General features: G+C 49.6%; 2 protein-coding genes across 4 annotated transcripts; one reads left to right on the forward strand and one right to left on the reverse strand.

Moving 5' to 3' along the window:
- The first annotated feature begins 2,059 nt into the window (after positions 1-2,059).
- Positions 2,060-7,229, forward strand: CD4H9orf152 (chromosome D4 C9orf152 homolog). The gene is made up of 2 exons (XM_015068633.3): positions 2,060-3,131; positions 5,360-7,229. Exons 1-2 carry the CDS (start codon positions 2,939-2,941, stop codon positions 5,884-5,886), a joined length of 720 nt encoding a protein of 239 aa, XP_014924119.2. The 5' UTR covers positions 2,060-2,938; the 3' UTR covers positions 5,887-7,229.
- Positions 7,230-7,237: 8 nt separating this feature from the next.
- Positions 7,238-16,210, reverse strand: LOC113592839 (uncharacterized). 3 transcript variants are annotated; one of them, XR_008291041.1, is made up of 3 exons: positions 15,409-16,210; positions 13,172-14,220; positions 7,243-7,864 (listed from the first exon to the last, which is right to left on the reverse strand). XR_008291041.1 is itself a non-coding variant. In XM_053204823.1 (2 exons), exons 1-2 carry the CDS (start codon positions 15,628-15,630, stop codon positions 13,767-13,769), a joined length of 609 nt encoding a protein of 202 aa, XP_053060798.1. In that variant the 5' UTR covers positions 15,631-16,210; the 3' UTR covers positions 12,255-13,766. The 3 variants fall into 3 exon arrangements, 1 of the variants encoding a protein (XP_053060798.1); XR_003412796.2 differs by lacking the exon at positions 13,172-14,220 and having other exon boundaries at positions 7,238-7,864; XM_053204823.1 differs by lacking the exon at positions 7,243-7,864 and having other exon boundaries at positions 12,255-14,153.
- Positions 16,211-16,551: the final 341 nt, after the last annotated feature.

Genomic DNA, 16,551 nt, shown 5'->3' on the forward strand with positions numbered 1-16,551 from the left:
GGGTAAACTGTAACTATTATTAGCCCATTTTACAGATGGAGAAACCAAGGCATGGGGGGGATTAAGAAACAGGATTTGACAACTAGTAAGTGGCACGGCCAGGATGAAAACCCAGATATTCTGGCAGTAGAAGCCAGGTATGTCGTCACCACGCTGCCTCTACAATTCACTCACTGATATTGTATATTATTGTTCCATAGAGTTGCAATTGCACAGGTAAGGATTCTGATATGGGCCACAGCAAATCAAATCTGGGAAAACTTTTGCACATTTGCATACTGAACTTTTAACATATATTTTTTAATGTTTATTAGTTTTGAGAGAAAGAGTGAGTGCAAGCGGGAGAAGGGCAGAGAAAGAGGGAGACCAAGGACCCAAAGTAGCCTCCGTGCCAAGAGCAGGGAGCCCGATGCGGGGCTCAAACCCGCGAAGGGTGAGATCATGACCTGAGCCAGAGTCGGACGCTTAACCGACGGAGCTATCCCGGTGCCCCTGGACTTTTAACTCATTGGACATAATAGTGTTGGGAAAAGAAGGTCAGAAAGTGTCCTTGCCTCTCAAAATCTTGTTTCTAGACAGGGTATTATTTTGTCATTACGTGATGAGAAATTATAAACGGTGATCCCCTTTCCAAAAAACCAAACACGCTAACAAACACGCTAACTAACTTGCAAAGGCCAGCTTGCTCTAGGGCAGAGTTCTTGGCATGGCAACAGAGGAGCCGAAGCATACGATGCAAAAAATTGTTTAATATCATCAAAATGCAATACACTTCCGGCCAAGGAAGTTTTGCAATAAAAACAACATGCAACAACCATATGACTCAGCAATTCTGCTTCTACGAAGAGTAACCAAAAGTATTGGAGACGAGTCCTCAAGGAAAAACCGTCCATGAATATTCATAGCAGCACTATTAGGCTTTTCCAATAACGAACTGTCTCATTTTCACAAAGGAGGACATTGGCCTCTCTCTACCACGATGCAGACTGCCTCCTGATGATCCAAAGACCACAGGCACCTCTATCACAACGTCTAACACAAAACCCTTCTTTCTCCTTTCCCACCTGCTGGTCTGCTCCTCTCCTGTGCCTATCTCTGTGACTGAAAGTACCATTCACCTCCCTTATACGGGTTAAATCGTGTCCCTCCAAATTCATAAGTTGAAGTTCTAACCCCAGGACCTAAGAACGTGACTTTATTTGGAAATGGGGTCATTGCAGATATAACTAGTTGAATGAAGAGGAGGCCATGAGAGGAGCACCTGGGTGACCCAGTCGGTTAAGCGTCCAACTCTCGGTTTCGTCTCAGGTCATGATCTCACGGTTTGTGAGATTGAGCCCAACTCTGTGAGCATAGAGCCTGCTTGGGTTTCTCTCTCGCTCTCTCTCAAAATAAATAAATAAATATTTTAAAAGATGAGACCATTAGAGTGGACCCTAGTCTAACATGACTGGTGTCCTTATAAAAAGGGGAAATTTGGACACGGAGATATGCACAACGGGAGATCACTATGTGAATATAAAGGCAGAGGTCAAGGGATGCTTTTACGTGCCAAGGAACACCACAGACTGCCAGCAAAGCCACCGAAGCCAGGTGAGAAGCCTAAAACTGATTCCCTCATAGTCCCCAGAAAAAAAATCCAGGCTTGCTGGCACTTCTGGCCTCCAGAATTATAAGACGATACATTTCTGCTGTTTAAGCTCACCAATTTGTGGCACTTTGTCACAGCAGCCCTAGAAAATGAACACCCTGCCCAGTGAAGACTTACCCTCCATATCACACCCCCTGGATCCCATCCAGTTCACCTCCAGAATGACTCCTAGAGTTCAGCTGTGACCTTCTTTCTATTGCCTCCCGTAGGTGTGCTGGGAAATTGGGTTCTCCGGAAGCCTCATGTTAGGACCAGATAGAAAGCGACTTACTTGACCAAAGGATGCAAGGACAGACCCCCTGATGTAGGGGCAGAGAGTCTAGGATTCAAAGGGGATATAGAGAGGGTGCGGCTGGCAAGCAGGGGTGAGGGCGTACCTCTCGCTGTGGGTAAGATAAACACCAGCTCACCGCTAGGTTGGAGAATGCTTAGACCAAAGAGGCCGGTTGGAATGTCAGAGAGCTGGGGCTCCCCTGCGCCCTGTCCCCAAGGCGGACTTTGGGGTTGGGCTTTCTTCTGGGATGTGCGCGGTGGGTGAGTGGAGACTTGGGGCTCCCTTCCTACTGGGGTTCCCTAGGGCATGGCTGCAGCATGCACCTCCCCGAGGCACCAGCTTTGTGAGTCCTCAGAAGGCATTCTTTTTTCCAGCTGCAAACCAAACGGACAGGTTTGCCCGTGAGCCTCCAGGTTTCAGTCCAAGAGGTGGGAGCTGACGAGGCGCCCGGCTTTGCCCTGCAGCAGCTCCAGCCCCGCCAGGAAACCCGAGACTTCGCAGGAACTCCAGGAATTGAACTCTAAACATCGGGATTGAGCAGAGAAGGACCTGGAGTACGAGGCCTCCTTGGGCGCCCAGAAGGCTTCTGAGCAGCTGTGCTTGCCTTGTTCTCGCTCCCTGGCTCCTCCCTCCTCCCCTTAGCCTCCTGTCTTACCACCTTCCTCCTCTGTTCCTTCCTTCCCTCTTGGGGATCCCTTTTGACTTCCTCCCCAATCTTCCTCTCCCCCCTGACTCTTCCTTTTCCTCTTACCTTCCCCTCTCCCGCCTTCCCCTCCCCCACATCCCTCTCACCCCGCTTTTCCCCTTGCCTGAGCTTTACTCCTTCCCCACCTTCCACTTGGCCCTACCTTCCCCTCCACTGTCCCTCATTTCCCTTACCTTTCCCTCCCTCTCATCTTCCCCTCCTCCCTTACCTTTCCACCTGCTCTCCTCACTACCCTCCCACCCTCCGCCTCCCCTTCTCTCCCCTCCCACGCCCCACCCACCACTGTTTGCTTTTCTCCCGGATCTGGATGAAGGGGTTGCCCTGCCCATGCCCTGCCCTGCCCCATTTGTGGTGGCTGGGGTCTTGCTTCATGGCTGAGGGCTCGGGGACTCAGGCCCCGGGGAAAGGGCCCCGGCTCAGCATCCAGCTCCTGAGAGCCCAGTACGAAGGCTTGCGTCGGCAGCAGAGGGCCCAGGCCCACCTGGTGGTGCTCCCGAAAGGTAGGGCTGGGCAGGTGCTGGGGCAAACGTGGAGGGAGTGGGCCTGATGGGTGGCTGGGCTGCAGGCAGGGGAGGCGGGGGCTACGGGAGCCATCCTGGTGGGGAAGAGCAGGGATGCCAGCAGAGGCAGAGCCAGAGCCGGGAGGCCGGTTCAGGGCGGCTCTGCTTGGCTCAGTTCCCCTGCCAACTGACCCAGCGGCCTCAGCCAGGCATCTGGCCGGCTGCCCGCTGTACCCGGCCTCTGCTCTTATGTTCTCACCTTGTAGGACTGTTCTGCCTGGTGGACGGGTGGGGGGAGGGCAGCGGTTGGTGCCCCTGCTGGGCCAGTGGGGAGACGGTAGCTCTTCCTGGCTGGGTCTCACGTCCTGCAAACCAGAGAAACTGGCTCTGGAGAGAGCAGACGTGGCATTCCCAGGAGGCCGGGCGTGGGCCAGAGGCAGCACAGGGCTTAGGGACTCAGGAGGCACCCTGGCTCATGGAGCTTGCTCATCATAGTCTCAAACGGCAGCCAAGGAAGCAGGAGATACAGAAGCCTCAAGGGGAAAAGTCTCTTCCCTCTGGGAACTCAGATTTTATTCCTGGAGAAAGTTTGCGGCACAAGGCTCAATCCCAGCCCTTCCCTTCCCTTAACTCAGTGCCCTTCTCCCCTAGCGTCATGTGATCACTTAGGACCGGGTAGCTTAACCACAGATGGGCTGGCCAGGCACTGCTTTGTCAGGAAAGACTCCTGATTCCCAGGCCAGGTCAGCCGCTCTGTGGGATCTGTTTTGGGGTCAGGGTCCAGGTGTACCTCCCACTTTAGTCCTTTTCCTCGGTCTCTGTGGACCACAGGCTGTGATGGACAGCTAAGGAGGCTCCTCTCCGCCACCAAGACCTGCCTGTTCACCTTAACATAGCGGAGAGGACACTAGTTCCTGGCTTCTCCCGTCACGTCCCCTCCTCCTCTGTTCTCAAATAGGTACATAACATTTTGACTATTTGTGAAGGTTTTCGTGCTGAGAAAAACCGTGCGGCCCTCAAATGGGAACAGATGTCCAGTCTCACCACTGTTGGCAGAGATGGCCACACCAGTCCTGTTTTCTTAGATTCCCAGAACTGGAGCTCAGGGCTTCCTGCTGCCTTGAGACCTCCGACACCAGCTCCCCGCCCCTGCAGAACACGTGCCCGAACACTCACTTTGTCCTGTACGGGGCCTCGTGCTGCGACACATGCCTGAATACTCAAGAGAGCTTCACGGACAATTCAGAGGGAACCCCGGGCTGGTCACAGACCTGCTGTCCTGGGAACGTGCCTTCCAGTCATCCCCACCACCTTCTCTGCCACCAAGGGTTGACAATAAACTATCACGTGCCACAAGGTGGTAAAAATACATCCCCAAGAAAGAAGAGGGACATCAGTCTGGATCCTCACCCCTGCAGCCAGTTCAGGGAAGCAGTGGGAGCTGCTGATGTGTTCTCAGAACTGTGTCTGTGGGAGGGGAGAAGGGGAAGGGCCAGTCGTCCAAAAGGAGCATCCTCTACCTTGGGTGGGAAACATGTTATTTGAATCCCAGAACAGAAAACCCTGTAAGAGTAACCTTTTCCCCTGGCCGGTGCGTGTGAACCTGTACCTACCATTCTGTCAGCTTGACATGCTAGTTCCCCAGCTCATCACAGTTAAGTCCTGGAGTCTGTAATTAAACTCAGTTCTGCTTGAGGTTTTTCTTCATAGCATTGGTTACCACCTGCGATTTTATTATAATATAGTCGCTTGCTAGAATGACTATAGAATATTTTCCGTATAAATTATTAAATTATATAATATGATATCTGTATAGAATATATAACACATTCTATCTACCCCACTAGAACCCATCCATGAAGATGTGGATTTTGTCTCAATGTTTACTGCCGTATTCTCAGAACCTAGGATAAATAGTCCCTGGCATATAACGAGTGCGCGATAAATATTTGTGGAATGAATGGATAATTGTGCTAGAGTGTGTGTTAGAGAGCTTGTGTGGGTGTGAATGTGTGGGCATGGGAGGGAATGCACATGTGTGAACATACGTAAGTGGGGTCACGTGGGACCCACGTATGTGTGTGTCCCATGTATGCAATGTACCGGCCGCCTGGCTTCCTTGACGTTTTGGGATCATATTCCTTCAGCTTGAAAGCTCTGAGACTCCTCAAAGGAGAGCTGCCCATGTACATTCTGGTGGTGACCCTGCTTGTGCCTTGCTTTGTCAGGAGGGTACGCGTCTGCTCCTGCAGAGTCCATGGTCAGTGCTGTTTGGATTAACAAAGAGAGAAGGTGTTCCCTGTCCCTGGAAGAGGCAGATCCTGAAGCAGAGGTGATGCTGGAGGAGGCTGACAGAGGCTGTCTTCAGGTCCCCGAATCTCCATGGCACAAGCACCTAGAGATGCACCGCTGGGTCCAGACCTTCCATCAGGAAACCGGTCTTCAAGTGAAACACAAGGGCAAGCTCGTGGGGTCCGAGCAAAGGCTCCCTCAGGAAGGAGACCCGGGCTCGTTTGAAAACAATCAGATGACTCAGCAAGGGACCAGCATTCTAGAAACAGCCCGGCATGAATGTCAGGAGGACAATGTCCAAACAAAGGCAGTGGGATCTGGCTTAAATATCAGCATTCAGTGCCCTCCTTCTATAAAGAACCCACACAGGTCTGAAAAACCAGCTCACTATCCATTTCCCCAGAGGAAAACTCCCAGGATCTCTCAAGCTGCCAGGAACCTCGGCTTATATGGCCCAGCCTGAGGCTTTCTACTCAGCCAAATGTCTCAACTTTGAAACTATCGATGACCTCATCAAAGAACACGGGAGGCAGAGCCACAGCTAGGGCCTCTAGCTATGCACAAGAGCTAGACTAACTCAGTTGCAAGGATTCTGAACTTCATGGTGGACACACAGTCTTGCCCTTCAAAAAAGAAGAGATTGCCTAGACCAGATTGCACACAGTCCAGGATGAAAGAGGGTTGTCTAATCGATGCGATGTGGCCTTATTCTGCTTATATACAAAGACCTTGCTATGGAGCCCTAGATGCCCATTCTTTGGGGAGGCCCAGTAAGTCTCCTCCCCTGTCCCTAGAAAAGGGAATTTGCAAACATAACACAGGCGCCCTAGCCAATGGAATGCCTTAGCAGTGCCCTGGAGTCAACGGGCGTGGGCAGTCTTGTTTTCAGTATCTTCTGATGATTTCTCACATGATCTGGAGAAGATGAGCACTGAGAATTGCCTTTTTCTGGTTACTGTGCCTGGAGGCCAGCTCACTTAGAAGTCACTACATTCACTGGGAGTGACCACACTATTTCAGCTAAGACTCCCAAAGTATGGTCACTGTGGGTTAAACAAACAAACAAACAAACAAACCTACTGTTTTGTGTGTTAAGGGTGTTTAGGCCATCTCTCACCTCGCACTGAGACTGCACATTCCAGACCAACCATTGGTTTATTTCCTTGCCTCTCTCCCTCTATTCTTCCCTCCCTCCCTCCCTTTCCTTACCTTTCTTTTCCTCTCTTCCTTCCTTCTATCCTTCCTCCCTTCCTTCCTTTCTTCCCATTTGTCTGTCTTCTCATCCTCCCTCCCCCCCCCCCCGTCTCCTAATTAAGTTCTTATTAAACACTGCCAGTGATTGAAAATATATGGTAGTTGGAGCCTGAGCAGGAGACAAAGAAATGCTCCTACTTGGAAAATATGTATTCCCCACAAACTCCTTCCTCTTCAGCCGAATTTAAAGAACTCAGATCCTTCCTGGGGTATTTTAAACTCAAGAAAAAATGAACCAGGTGTTACTTGAGTGATGAGAAGAAAGTCAGTCTTTCTTGGTTAATGTTTAACTTTAGGAATGATATTTAAACACACCGAAGGTGCCTTTCCCTCATATCAGATAATCGCTCTGTAAAGTTTCATTTGTATTTTCCTCTTTTTCCCCAATGGCAATCCTGTCTTGTCCATCTTCATCCAGAGTTGTTAACTAGCTGTGTCATTATCTGTCAGAGATACATATGTGCCTGCTCATTGGATCACCCAGAAATTCACTGCAGTTTGGGAGGTTGTTGCATTTTTTTGTGAATAATTCTTAAGAGCCACAGTTAAATTTTTTTTAGTCTAATGAAAAATAAGGGCATTTTCTGAAAAAACTTTGTCCTTCACTTTTGTTGTAAAGAGGATTCCCAGGGGCTCCTGGGTGGCTCATTCAATTAAGCGTCCAATTCTTGATTTGGGCTCAGGTCATGATCTCACTGCTTATGAGATTGAGCCCTGTGTGGGGCTCCATGCTGGGAGTGGAACTTGCTTAAGCGTCTCTCTCTCCCCCCGCCTTTCCCTCTGCCTCTCCCCTGCTTGTGGCTTTCTATAAATGAATGAATGAATGAGGATTCCCATAAGTAACCCCTCTTTCTACAATGTATCAGTCAGACAGGCTATGTTTTGCTGCGGAAACAAACCTTCAAATCTTACAACAGAATTTTTTTTTTCACTCATGAAAAGTCCATGTGGATTTGGGCAAACTTCCCAGGGCAGCTCTCGTGCATATATGGCCGAGAGTTCAGGCTGCTTCAGCATCATGGCACCTACAATATCAATACTGGGTTCCCTCATCACTGTAGCAGGAGAAGAAAGCCAGGTACACAGTCAGGTACTGGCTTTCAAGTCACTTTTGCTTACGTTTCATTGTCCAAAGCAAGTGTCATAGTCCTATCTTCACTTCAAGGGTATGCAGTCAACCCAGGTGCCTGGAAGGAGGAGAAGAAATGGAAAGCATGGATGAACAGCACTAATGGCCAACACAGGTAGATAGGGGCCAATTATAGCACATTATTAGATTTCATTCTGCATACAATAAGTAGTCATTAAGAGATGTACGTATGAGACTAAAATGATTTAATCTGCAGTTTAACCAGATTACTTGGGTTGTTCTACGGAGAATGAGTTGAGGGTCACATTAAAAGGCAATGGCCGGAAACGGCCAGGACAAGTTCGGTGGGAGAGATGCTATCAGCTCAAGCAAGAGTGGGAGCTGAAGAGACGCGGAAGAAGTAGATACATCTGACGTATATTTTGGAGATAAAGTCATTAGGATTTACTGAAGGAAGATTACAACAAGGGGTCCTGAGTTGGGGATGTTCGTGAGGCATACAAATGAAGATATCAAATAGGCCGGTGGATAATTGAGACCAAAGTTCTGGACTGGACATGAATTTAAGGGGCATTAGTATGTGGAGGCACTGAAAAAATGAGCAAAGGTGAGCTCACCTATGCAGAGTGTCGAGAGAAGACAGGGTCCAGAATTAAGTCCTGAAAATGCACAGTTTACTTGGTTGAAAAATCTCTAAGGATTTTTCCAATCCTTCCTTAGAAGAGGTGGGGCAGAGGGAGGAGGGGACAGTTGAAGGACACCGCAGAGCAGGATCCTGACTGGGGACAGAAGGAGAGCCAGGGTGGTGGGGAGTCACAGACCTTCAGAGGCTGGACGTGGCACAGGTCACCCTCCTGACTGCAAACCTTCCACAAATCCCCATTTTCTAGATCCACATTCCTCAGTCTGGAGTTGCTTTTCCTTGAGCATGGGTTCGGAAGGCCAGAGTCCAAGAGGCGATGCCTGAGTGGGAAACCTTTTCAGCCAAGAACAGGCCAGGTCAGTGTCCACAAGTTCAGGTCTGAGCCGACTGCCCACCGCCAAGGCTAATCGGACAGAGCACCCTTGTCCCCGAGGCCTGGCCTTCCCTGGGCCCGAGTTGTTCTCGTGCTGGGGGTGCGGCTGAGGATCTAGTGTTCCCCTGGAAGAGCTTGAAGGAAGAGAGGGAAAGGGCAGGGCTGGTTTGGGATCCTTCCTCTTCCCACAAGGCCTCTTCTGCCAAAGAGCTTTAGACCAGAACCATCCCTCTGTTGCTCGGTCACACTCACAATTCCACCAGCCCATGGGCTGGCACACCTGCTCGGCTAGTCTGGGCCATCATACCAGCCACAACCGATTTTCTCTCTCCCGTGCTGGGCAGGACTGGAGCTAACCTCTTCCCCCACTCTCTGCAGTGCTAGCAGAGGAAGGCTCTCATGAACTAGGGACCACCCAGCTCACAACAGATGGCCCTGCATCAGGCTTCCCAGCCTTCCCACCACAGTGAGGACCCCTCCCCTCCCCAGCCCAGCCCAGCCTGCCACCACGTGGCTGCTGGTGATGGCCTTCAGTCCTCGGGCTCCAGTCTCAGCACTGCCATTAGGAGATATGACCTTGGCTGAGTTCCCGAACTCTTTGAGCCACATGAGTCCCAGTTACAACATGAGGCCACAATAGTGCCTGTGGGCAAGAGCAGGGAAAGGAAGAGGCCTTGGCATTAGCTGGCAATCCTGCCATCCCCACTAGGGGCACATCCCCACATCCTCTCTAGGGGCAGCCTCCCTGCATGCCACCTCAGCCAGGATTCTCTAACTTTCCATCCCAGTTCTTGCCTCTGGCTCAAGTCAGATCCCACAGACCTCCCTCCCCACCCCAGCACAGCCTGGAAGCAAATACCTTTAAGGCCAGCGGATCAGGGTGGGGGGTGGGGGAGGAGGAGCATGGTCCCCTTGTCACACAGCCCTCCCCCATTCCGAGGGTACAGTCTTTTGGCACCAGGGTGGAACGCAGAGAGAGAGAGCACAGATGGCTCTTTATGTGATAGGTTGTGGTGTCTTTTGAGTCTCTCTTCCCTTGGTTGTCTACACTGACCTAGCTCATGGTCTGTGGGCTTCGTGTGGACAGGTGGTGGCCCCCACAGGCTCGTGCAGACAAGGAGCTCCATCCCCTAGCTCCAGCCCTCCCACCCGCTATGCATCAGAGGTCTACCTCTCTTGACTGGGCGCCTGGGTCTCATCTACTCTCTGCTGGCCCAGCTGGGGCCTGTGCACACGGACAGGAGCCATTTCTGCACCTATTTGTTGCCATCACCTCTGCTAGAGAAGGTGGTCTAACTTAAGCAAACCAACTCCAAGCCTGTAACGCCTCTAGGTTACAAAATTGAAGCCTAAGGACAACCAGTTGCAAACAGCCAACTAGGCGTTGGGCTATAGCCAATCAATCATTCCTTACTCTGCTTCCCTGGCTGCTGTATCCAAATCTCTCCCTGAGCTTCTGCTGGTGGAGCACCCCTCACCACTTTCAATTGGGGGCTGCTTGAGCAGAATAGATTTTTGCTCAAATAAACTCTTTGAGTGTTTACCATGCCTCAGTTTATCTTTTAACACTATGTGAAACTGCTCCTGTCTGATCCCTTCCCTTCGTTTATTTCTACATCATCATAGCTAGGAAATCCTCTTGAAACATTTTTGTCTTGAAACTACTGGTGGTGAGATTGGTGCTCCTGTCTGGAGGCCAGAGAGAACCCTATGACTTTCTAAATCCTGCTTCTTAAAAGCTACCCCTTCCCCAGCCGCTGATGCACTGGGTATCCCTACTTTGCACTAATATTCCTTTAGGTCACTTCCTTGCTGTTTAGAAAGACCCACCTGACCCACCGTCAACATTTTCTGTCTGCACATAAATTCCTGAAGTTTTTTTTTTTTTTTTTTTTTTAATTCCTGCTGCAATTATGTTTCGTCCACAGCTAATGAACGATTCGCTTCCTGGAAACAGTATTCAAGTGACTCAACTTTTCATTTTCATTTTATTTCTTGGCTCTGGGCTTGTGGCAGTTCCATGAAGTTTTCCCCCTTCACTGCCACCCAGAAAGACAATACAACCACAATTACGAACCCTTTTATCTCCCTTCCTGTTGTCTGTTCATTGATGAATCTACCACCCGGCTGAGGTTTTTGTTGTTGTTGTTTTCTTTTTGGTTTATTTTGTTTTGCTGTGCTTTGTTTTTATTTTTCCAGCTACTTTAATTATAAAAGTCTTTTCTGTTCTCCAAAAAGAAAAAGAAAAAAAAACCCAGAAGGCAGCAGTCTAGTACAAAAATATACAATTGGAAGACATTACCACCAACTAGATCTGACAATAACTCATACTGAAGACGCTGAAAATAAAAGCAAATTAAAACAAAGCACTAAGCCAGGGGTCTTATTTAATCAGGGATGTTCACCACCTAGAGCTCTTCCAAATAATACAGCGCTTGGTTACTCTAAAAAACAGAACCAATGAGCCTGGAATCAGGCTGTGCATATTTTGAAAAACTTCTATGATCAACACCATTCCTGATAAAGAAGCACTGTAGTAATACGAACCGTATTAGCTCTAAACCAGGACTTCTCATCCAGATATACCTAACCCTTCCCCAGCCTGGCTGTTCTTATCCACCCCCGAATTCCCCAAGCTCAGGATCACAACCAAGGCTTGGCAGCATGCCAGCCTCTCAGCCTTGGCCAAGAAATGGAAGAAGGAGGGGAACGGTGGTGGTAAACACCTCGTCCTCTGCCAACCCACACTCCCCACGTGTTATTAAGGAAAGCCTGATCTGGCCTTCAGGATCAGTAGGAGATCTAGGTCAGCAAATACTGTCCCGATGCAGGAGCAGCTCTGCTCACAAGAAACGCAGAGCTCTCCCGGTGGGAGGGACTGGAGACAGCTTGTCCAGACTCCTGCCCCAGCCATGGGTCTCCACCCCCTGCCAGTCTCAGATTCCACTTGCCAGATTCTCCCCCAACGCCAGACACTCGCTTTCCTTTTAAGGTTCTGCCCACGGCACATGTGGCTACATTCACAACCTGAGGACTAGGGGCAATCGTCTCCCAAAACCCAAGCTCCTCTCTGCTGAGCTCTACCACGTGCTGACAAAATCAATGGGAAGACCCCTGACCAGCCACGGACCACCTCCAGTCTCCAAAGGGTGTGTGTGTGTGTGTGTGTGTGTGTGTGCAAAGGAGACTCAGAACAAGCGCTCACTGTGGCCAGACACTGGTGATGTGGCCCAAACATGAGCTGTGGGCCCCCCGTTGCCCCTTGAGCCTTAGGCGCGCAGCTGGGTCGGCCCTGTCCATAGACATTGGCCTAAGACAGTGCTTCCCAACCCTGACTGCACAAGAGAATCATCATGGAACTTGGACAATATCTAACTAAATTACAATCTCTGGACTAGAGCCAGAGCACTGATATTCTATATTTTTCTTTTTGATCAAGGCATAAAACAGGTCAGGTGTGGCAACTGTGTGTGTGTGTGTGTGTATTTTTTTAAGTAGGCTTCATGTGCAGTACGGAACCCAGTGCGGGGCCTGAACTCATGACCCTGAGATCAAGACTTGAGCTGAGATTAAAAGTTGGATGCTTAACCAACTGAGCCACTCAGGCACCCCTCTTCAGTGTATATCTTAAAGACTTATTTATGTGTGTGTGTGTGTGTGTGTGTGTATGTATATATATATATATATATATATATATATACACTTATTTTCATAGATACAGCCACACACACACAGCATAGATCAAGATAAAAATTGCCAACATTCTAGAGAGTTCCCTTCAGCCTCTTCCCAGTAACCGGCCACAGTTTCCCAATGTCCTATTTTCATTTTTTGCCATCATGAATAAAGCTAGTATTGCTCTTTGGACGTGTCCTTTGGTGGCATTTGCTTTCATTTCTCTTTGTTAAATTCTCACCACCCTCTTTTTTTTGTTTGTTTGTTTACAGATGCCTGTCTAGGCCACCTGGGTTTGAGCAGGGGCAATTTTTCGTAGCTCCCCTCAGACATTCTAACGTTTTCAGCATCCAGACCCATTACCTTAGGACCACGTGGATTGCAAGCTGGAGGCTCAAACAAAATTACTCAAGGGACAGAGGCTTCCCTCTCTTCTTCATGTCCCTTCTCCTTTGGGTCCTATGCTTCTTCTGCTTGACTTTCTAAAGAGAGGGAGCAGGGATCGGGACCCACCCTGCGGGGGAGACAGCCCATGCACATTTTATCACACCAGCTTTGGGGATGGGAAAATCCCACCCCCAGGTCTGGGGCTCTCTAAAAAAGAGAGTCAACCAGAAGGGTCATTGATCCTCCTGCCAACATGCAGGCCAACTGTATTCCTTCTGGGGTAGATTTAGGTGGAGACAAAGCCTTGGACTTCTTCTAGGGCCCACCTGTGTGCCCTTCATCCCCCGTGGAAGCCCAGGCACATGGGTCACTTCTTGCTGGAGGGTTCTGTAATTTCAGGATTCTTGTTGAGATGAACTGGAAGCCATACACAGATGACGGTGAACTCGATGATTTCAGTGAGCAACACTTCAGGGCAAGGGCCCAGAGTAGTCTGGGTAAGAAGCTCCCAAACACAGTCTCTGTGGTATTTATCCAGCGGACGAGGAGGGTGGGCAAAGAGTTATTTTCCGAGGGTTATAGAGACACTTTAGAAATAACAGAGTGATTGACTTTGTAGCGATTGGGGTCACCAGTGGTACCCCAGCCGATCACCTAGCTCCGTGGTTCTGCAGACCAGCAGCAATTGCTTCGCTGGGCACAGGTCAGAAATGAGAATTATCTGCTCCGTCCAGACCTGCTGACTCAGAAACTCTGGGGGCGAGGCCCAGGAGGGTGGTTTAGAACGTCCTTCCGGTGACTCTGAGGCAGGCTCACGTGTCACGATACAGGCTGTTCCCTGCCTTCGCGTGTGATCGGTACGCACGGGTCACATTTGGTGGATTTCCTCTTATAGATTTCTTTAAGCAAAAAAAGATCCCTTTAGTGTTCCGAGCACTTGCACAGAAACGAGGAGCATTGCTTCCTGGCTTTGGAGAGACCACTGTGACAAGTTCGCTTACTGACTTTCGGCCCCAGTTTCCTATTCTGGTCTAAAGAAGGGCAGTCCTGGTAGCCTCTGCTGGAGAGAGAAAGGAGGTGACAGGGAAGAAAAGTCACCCCTGCAAGCCCTGTAGGAAGGGCACAGAGCCCCCGGCCCTTTGTTCCAATAAGCCCCTTGCTCGCCCGTGGCGTGGAGAGAAGAAGCCCAGTGTGCTTGCTTGCTAAGCTCAGGCTCCCGGGTTGTGACTGGCAAGTGAACTGTCTAGTTGTAGAGAGAGAACAAATCTCTTCCGGGTACTGAGCTGTTCCCGCGTACCAGACTCTGGGCTGCGACAAGAGAGGTGGATGCACAGGAATGTCACATGCTCTGTTCTTCAGGACGTAAGCAAAGCTTCTGCACATAGAACAGGCATAACACATATGGCAGATAATCCTAAACCCAAATCATAAACCACAAGTGGTAATACACTAAGAAGTCGAGTCGGAGGAAGGGGAAGGCTAAGTAAGAAATTCACTTAAAAGATTTTTTTTTCTTTAGGTTTATTTATTTTTGAGAGAGAGAGAGAGAAACAGAGCATGAGTAGGGGAGGGGAAGAAAGAGAGGGAGACACAGAATCTGAAGCGGGCCCCAGGCTCTGAGCTGTCAGCACAGAGCCTGATGTGGGGCTCGAACTCGTGAACCACGAGATCATGACCTGAGCCGAAGTCAGAGGCTTAACTGACTGAGCCACCCAGGCGCCCCAGAAATTCACTTTTTAAGCAACATTCTATTCAGTGAATCTCAAGAACTTTGGCCATCCCAATTTTTTTTTTAATGTTTATTTTTGAGAGTGAGAGCGAGAGAGTGAGGGACCATGAGCAGGGGAAGGGCAGAGAGCCAGGAGGACAGAGGATCTGAAGCAGGCTCTGTCGATAGCACAGAGTCCGACACGGGGCTTGAACTCACAGACTGCGAGATCGGACCTGAGCCGAAGTCAGATGCTTAACTGACTGAGCCACCCAGGCGCCCCCATCCCAATTCTACCCCAGCGAACTTATATTATGGTTAGCAATGACCAGAAGCCCAAAGAATTAAAATGCCAACAGTAAATCTTCCCTAACAGCTCTGGTCTATACTGCATTTTATTATGTTATTTTGTTTTATTAAAAACAAAATCCATGGTCATGGATGGAATTCATGGCTGGGCCAGTCACTTTTCTGACCACTCACAGAATTGGGAAGTGCTCTGGCCACAAAGTCGCAAAACACAGTTTCAGTACAGAACTTAATGCATCCTATCAGTGTCATTTTTAACAAGTAAAAGATCTCTGATTTCATTGAAAGGTAAAACTTCTTCCGCACAGCTCGGGGTTAGAGGTCTGCAGTGGAAGGGTGGGAAGCCTGGTTAGTGCTCACCTACCCAGACCTTCTAGTTCTCATCCTAAACAACGTAGAGAGGTTCCTGTCCTCTCCAGGGCTGGGAGTCGGCAGTGGCTGGGAGGGAGGGAGGTGAGGTAAGACCTTACTTGATTAATACCACCATGAAAGGGCAGGGAAAGAATTAAAGCCAACACTTGCTCTGTCCTGGTTTTTGAGACCCACCGTCTCATCCCTGGGATCTTCCTTTGACTCAAGAGGATGTACCCCTGCTCCAGCTGGCTGCCCGTAACTCATCTGCAGCTCTTCTGTGCGCAGGAGTGAAGCCCAGCTTCCTTCTGCTGTTGTTCCTGCCCTTCTCTGGGCAGCCTGGTGTGCAGGACCTAAGGACACCTCACTCCTCTTGAACGAGAGGCCCATCTCTGCTCCGGTGGACACCCACACCATGCTTTGTGCCCGCAAATTCTAGAGAGGAGGCCTAATGTGCACAGCCAGCTCTCTTGGCTATGTTGTTACGAAGCCAGCAGCGACCTCCTTCCCAATCCCCAGAGAGCATATAACAAGCTTCTTGATGGCTCCTTAATACCTTCTCTCTCGGCTAGAGGCCAGGCAGCCACCCCAGCCCCCTCTGTGTGGATGGGACTCTGAGCTCACTGAACTTTCTCTCCAGTAACCCTCTGCTAATCCCCAACTCCTGACAGGTGCAATGGAAAGTTATGTGTGGAGTTAAACAGCATTACCAAATGATTCCACAATCCCACTCGTAGGTATGTGCCCCCAAAGAACTGAAAGTATATGTGCGTGTTCACGGCAGCGTTACTCACACTAGCCAAAAGGTGGAAACAGCTCAAGTGGTTATCAATGTGTGGATGGATAGATAGATGTAGTCTATCCAGGGCACCTGGGTGGCTCAGTCGGTTGAGGCACCAACTCTTGATTTCAGCTCAGGTCATGATCCCAGGGCTGTGGGATCGAACCCCGTGTTGGGCTTCACGCTGAGTGTGGAATCTAAGATTCTCTCTCTCTCTCTCTCAAAAAAAAAAAAAAAAAAAAGGAAAAAAAGAATGTAGTGTATCCACACAATGGAAATACTACTTAACCTTAAAAAGGAAAGATCTGACACATGCTGTAAATTGGATGAGCCTTGAAACCATTATGCGAAGTGAAAGAAGCCAGATGCGAAAGATCATTTATTGTGTGATTCCATCTATATGAAGTTTCCGGAACAGGCAAATCCATAGAGACAAAAGGCAATTCGTGGGTGCCAAGGGTGGGGGAGGGGTAACGAGGAACGGCTGCTTGATTGTGGGGTGTCTGTTGGGGATGACGAACGTGGTTTGGAACTAGACAGTTCACAACATTGTGAAT

Source organism: Acinonyx jubatus, chromosome D4, assembly GCF_027475565.1.
Source record: "Acinonyx jubatus isolate Ajub_Pintada_27869175 chromosome D4, VMU_Ajub_asm_v1.0, whole genome shotgun sequence".
Taxonomy (NCBI): domain Eukaryota; kingdom Metazoa; phylum Chordata; class Mammalia; order Carnivora; family Felidae; genus Acinonyx; species Acinonyx jubatus.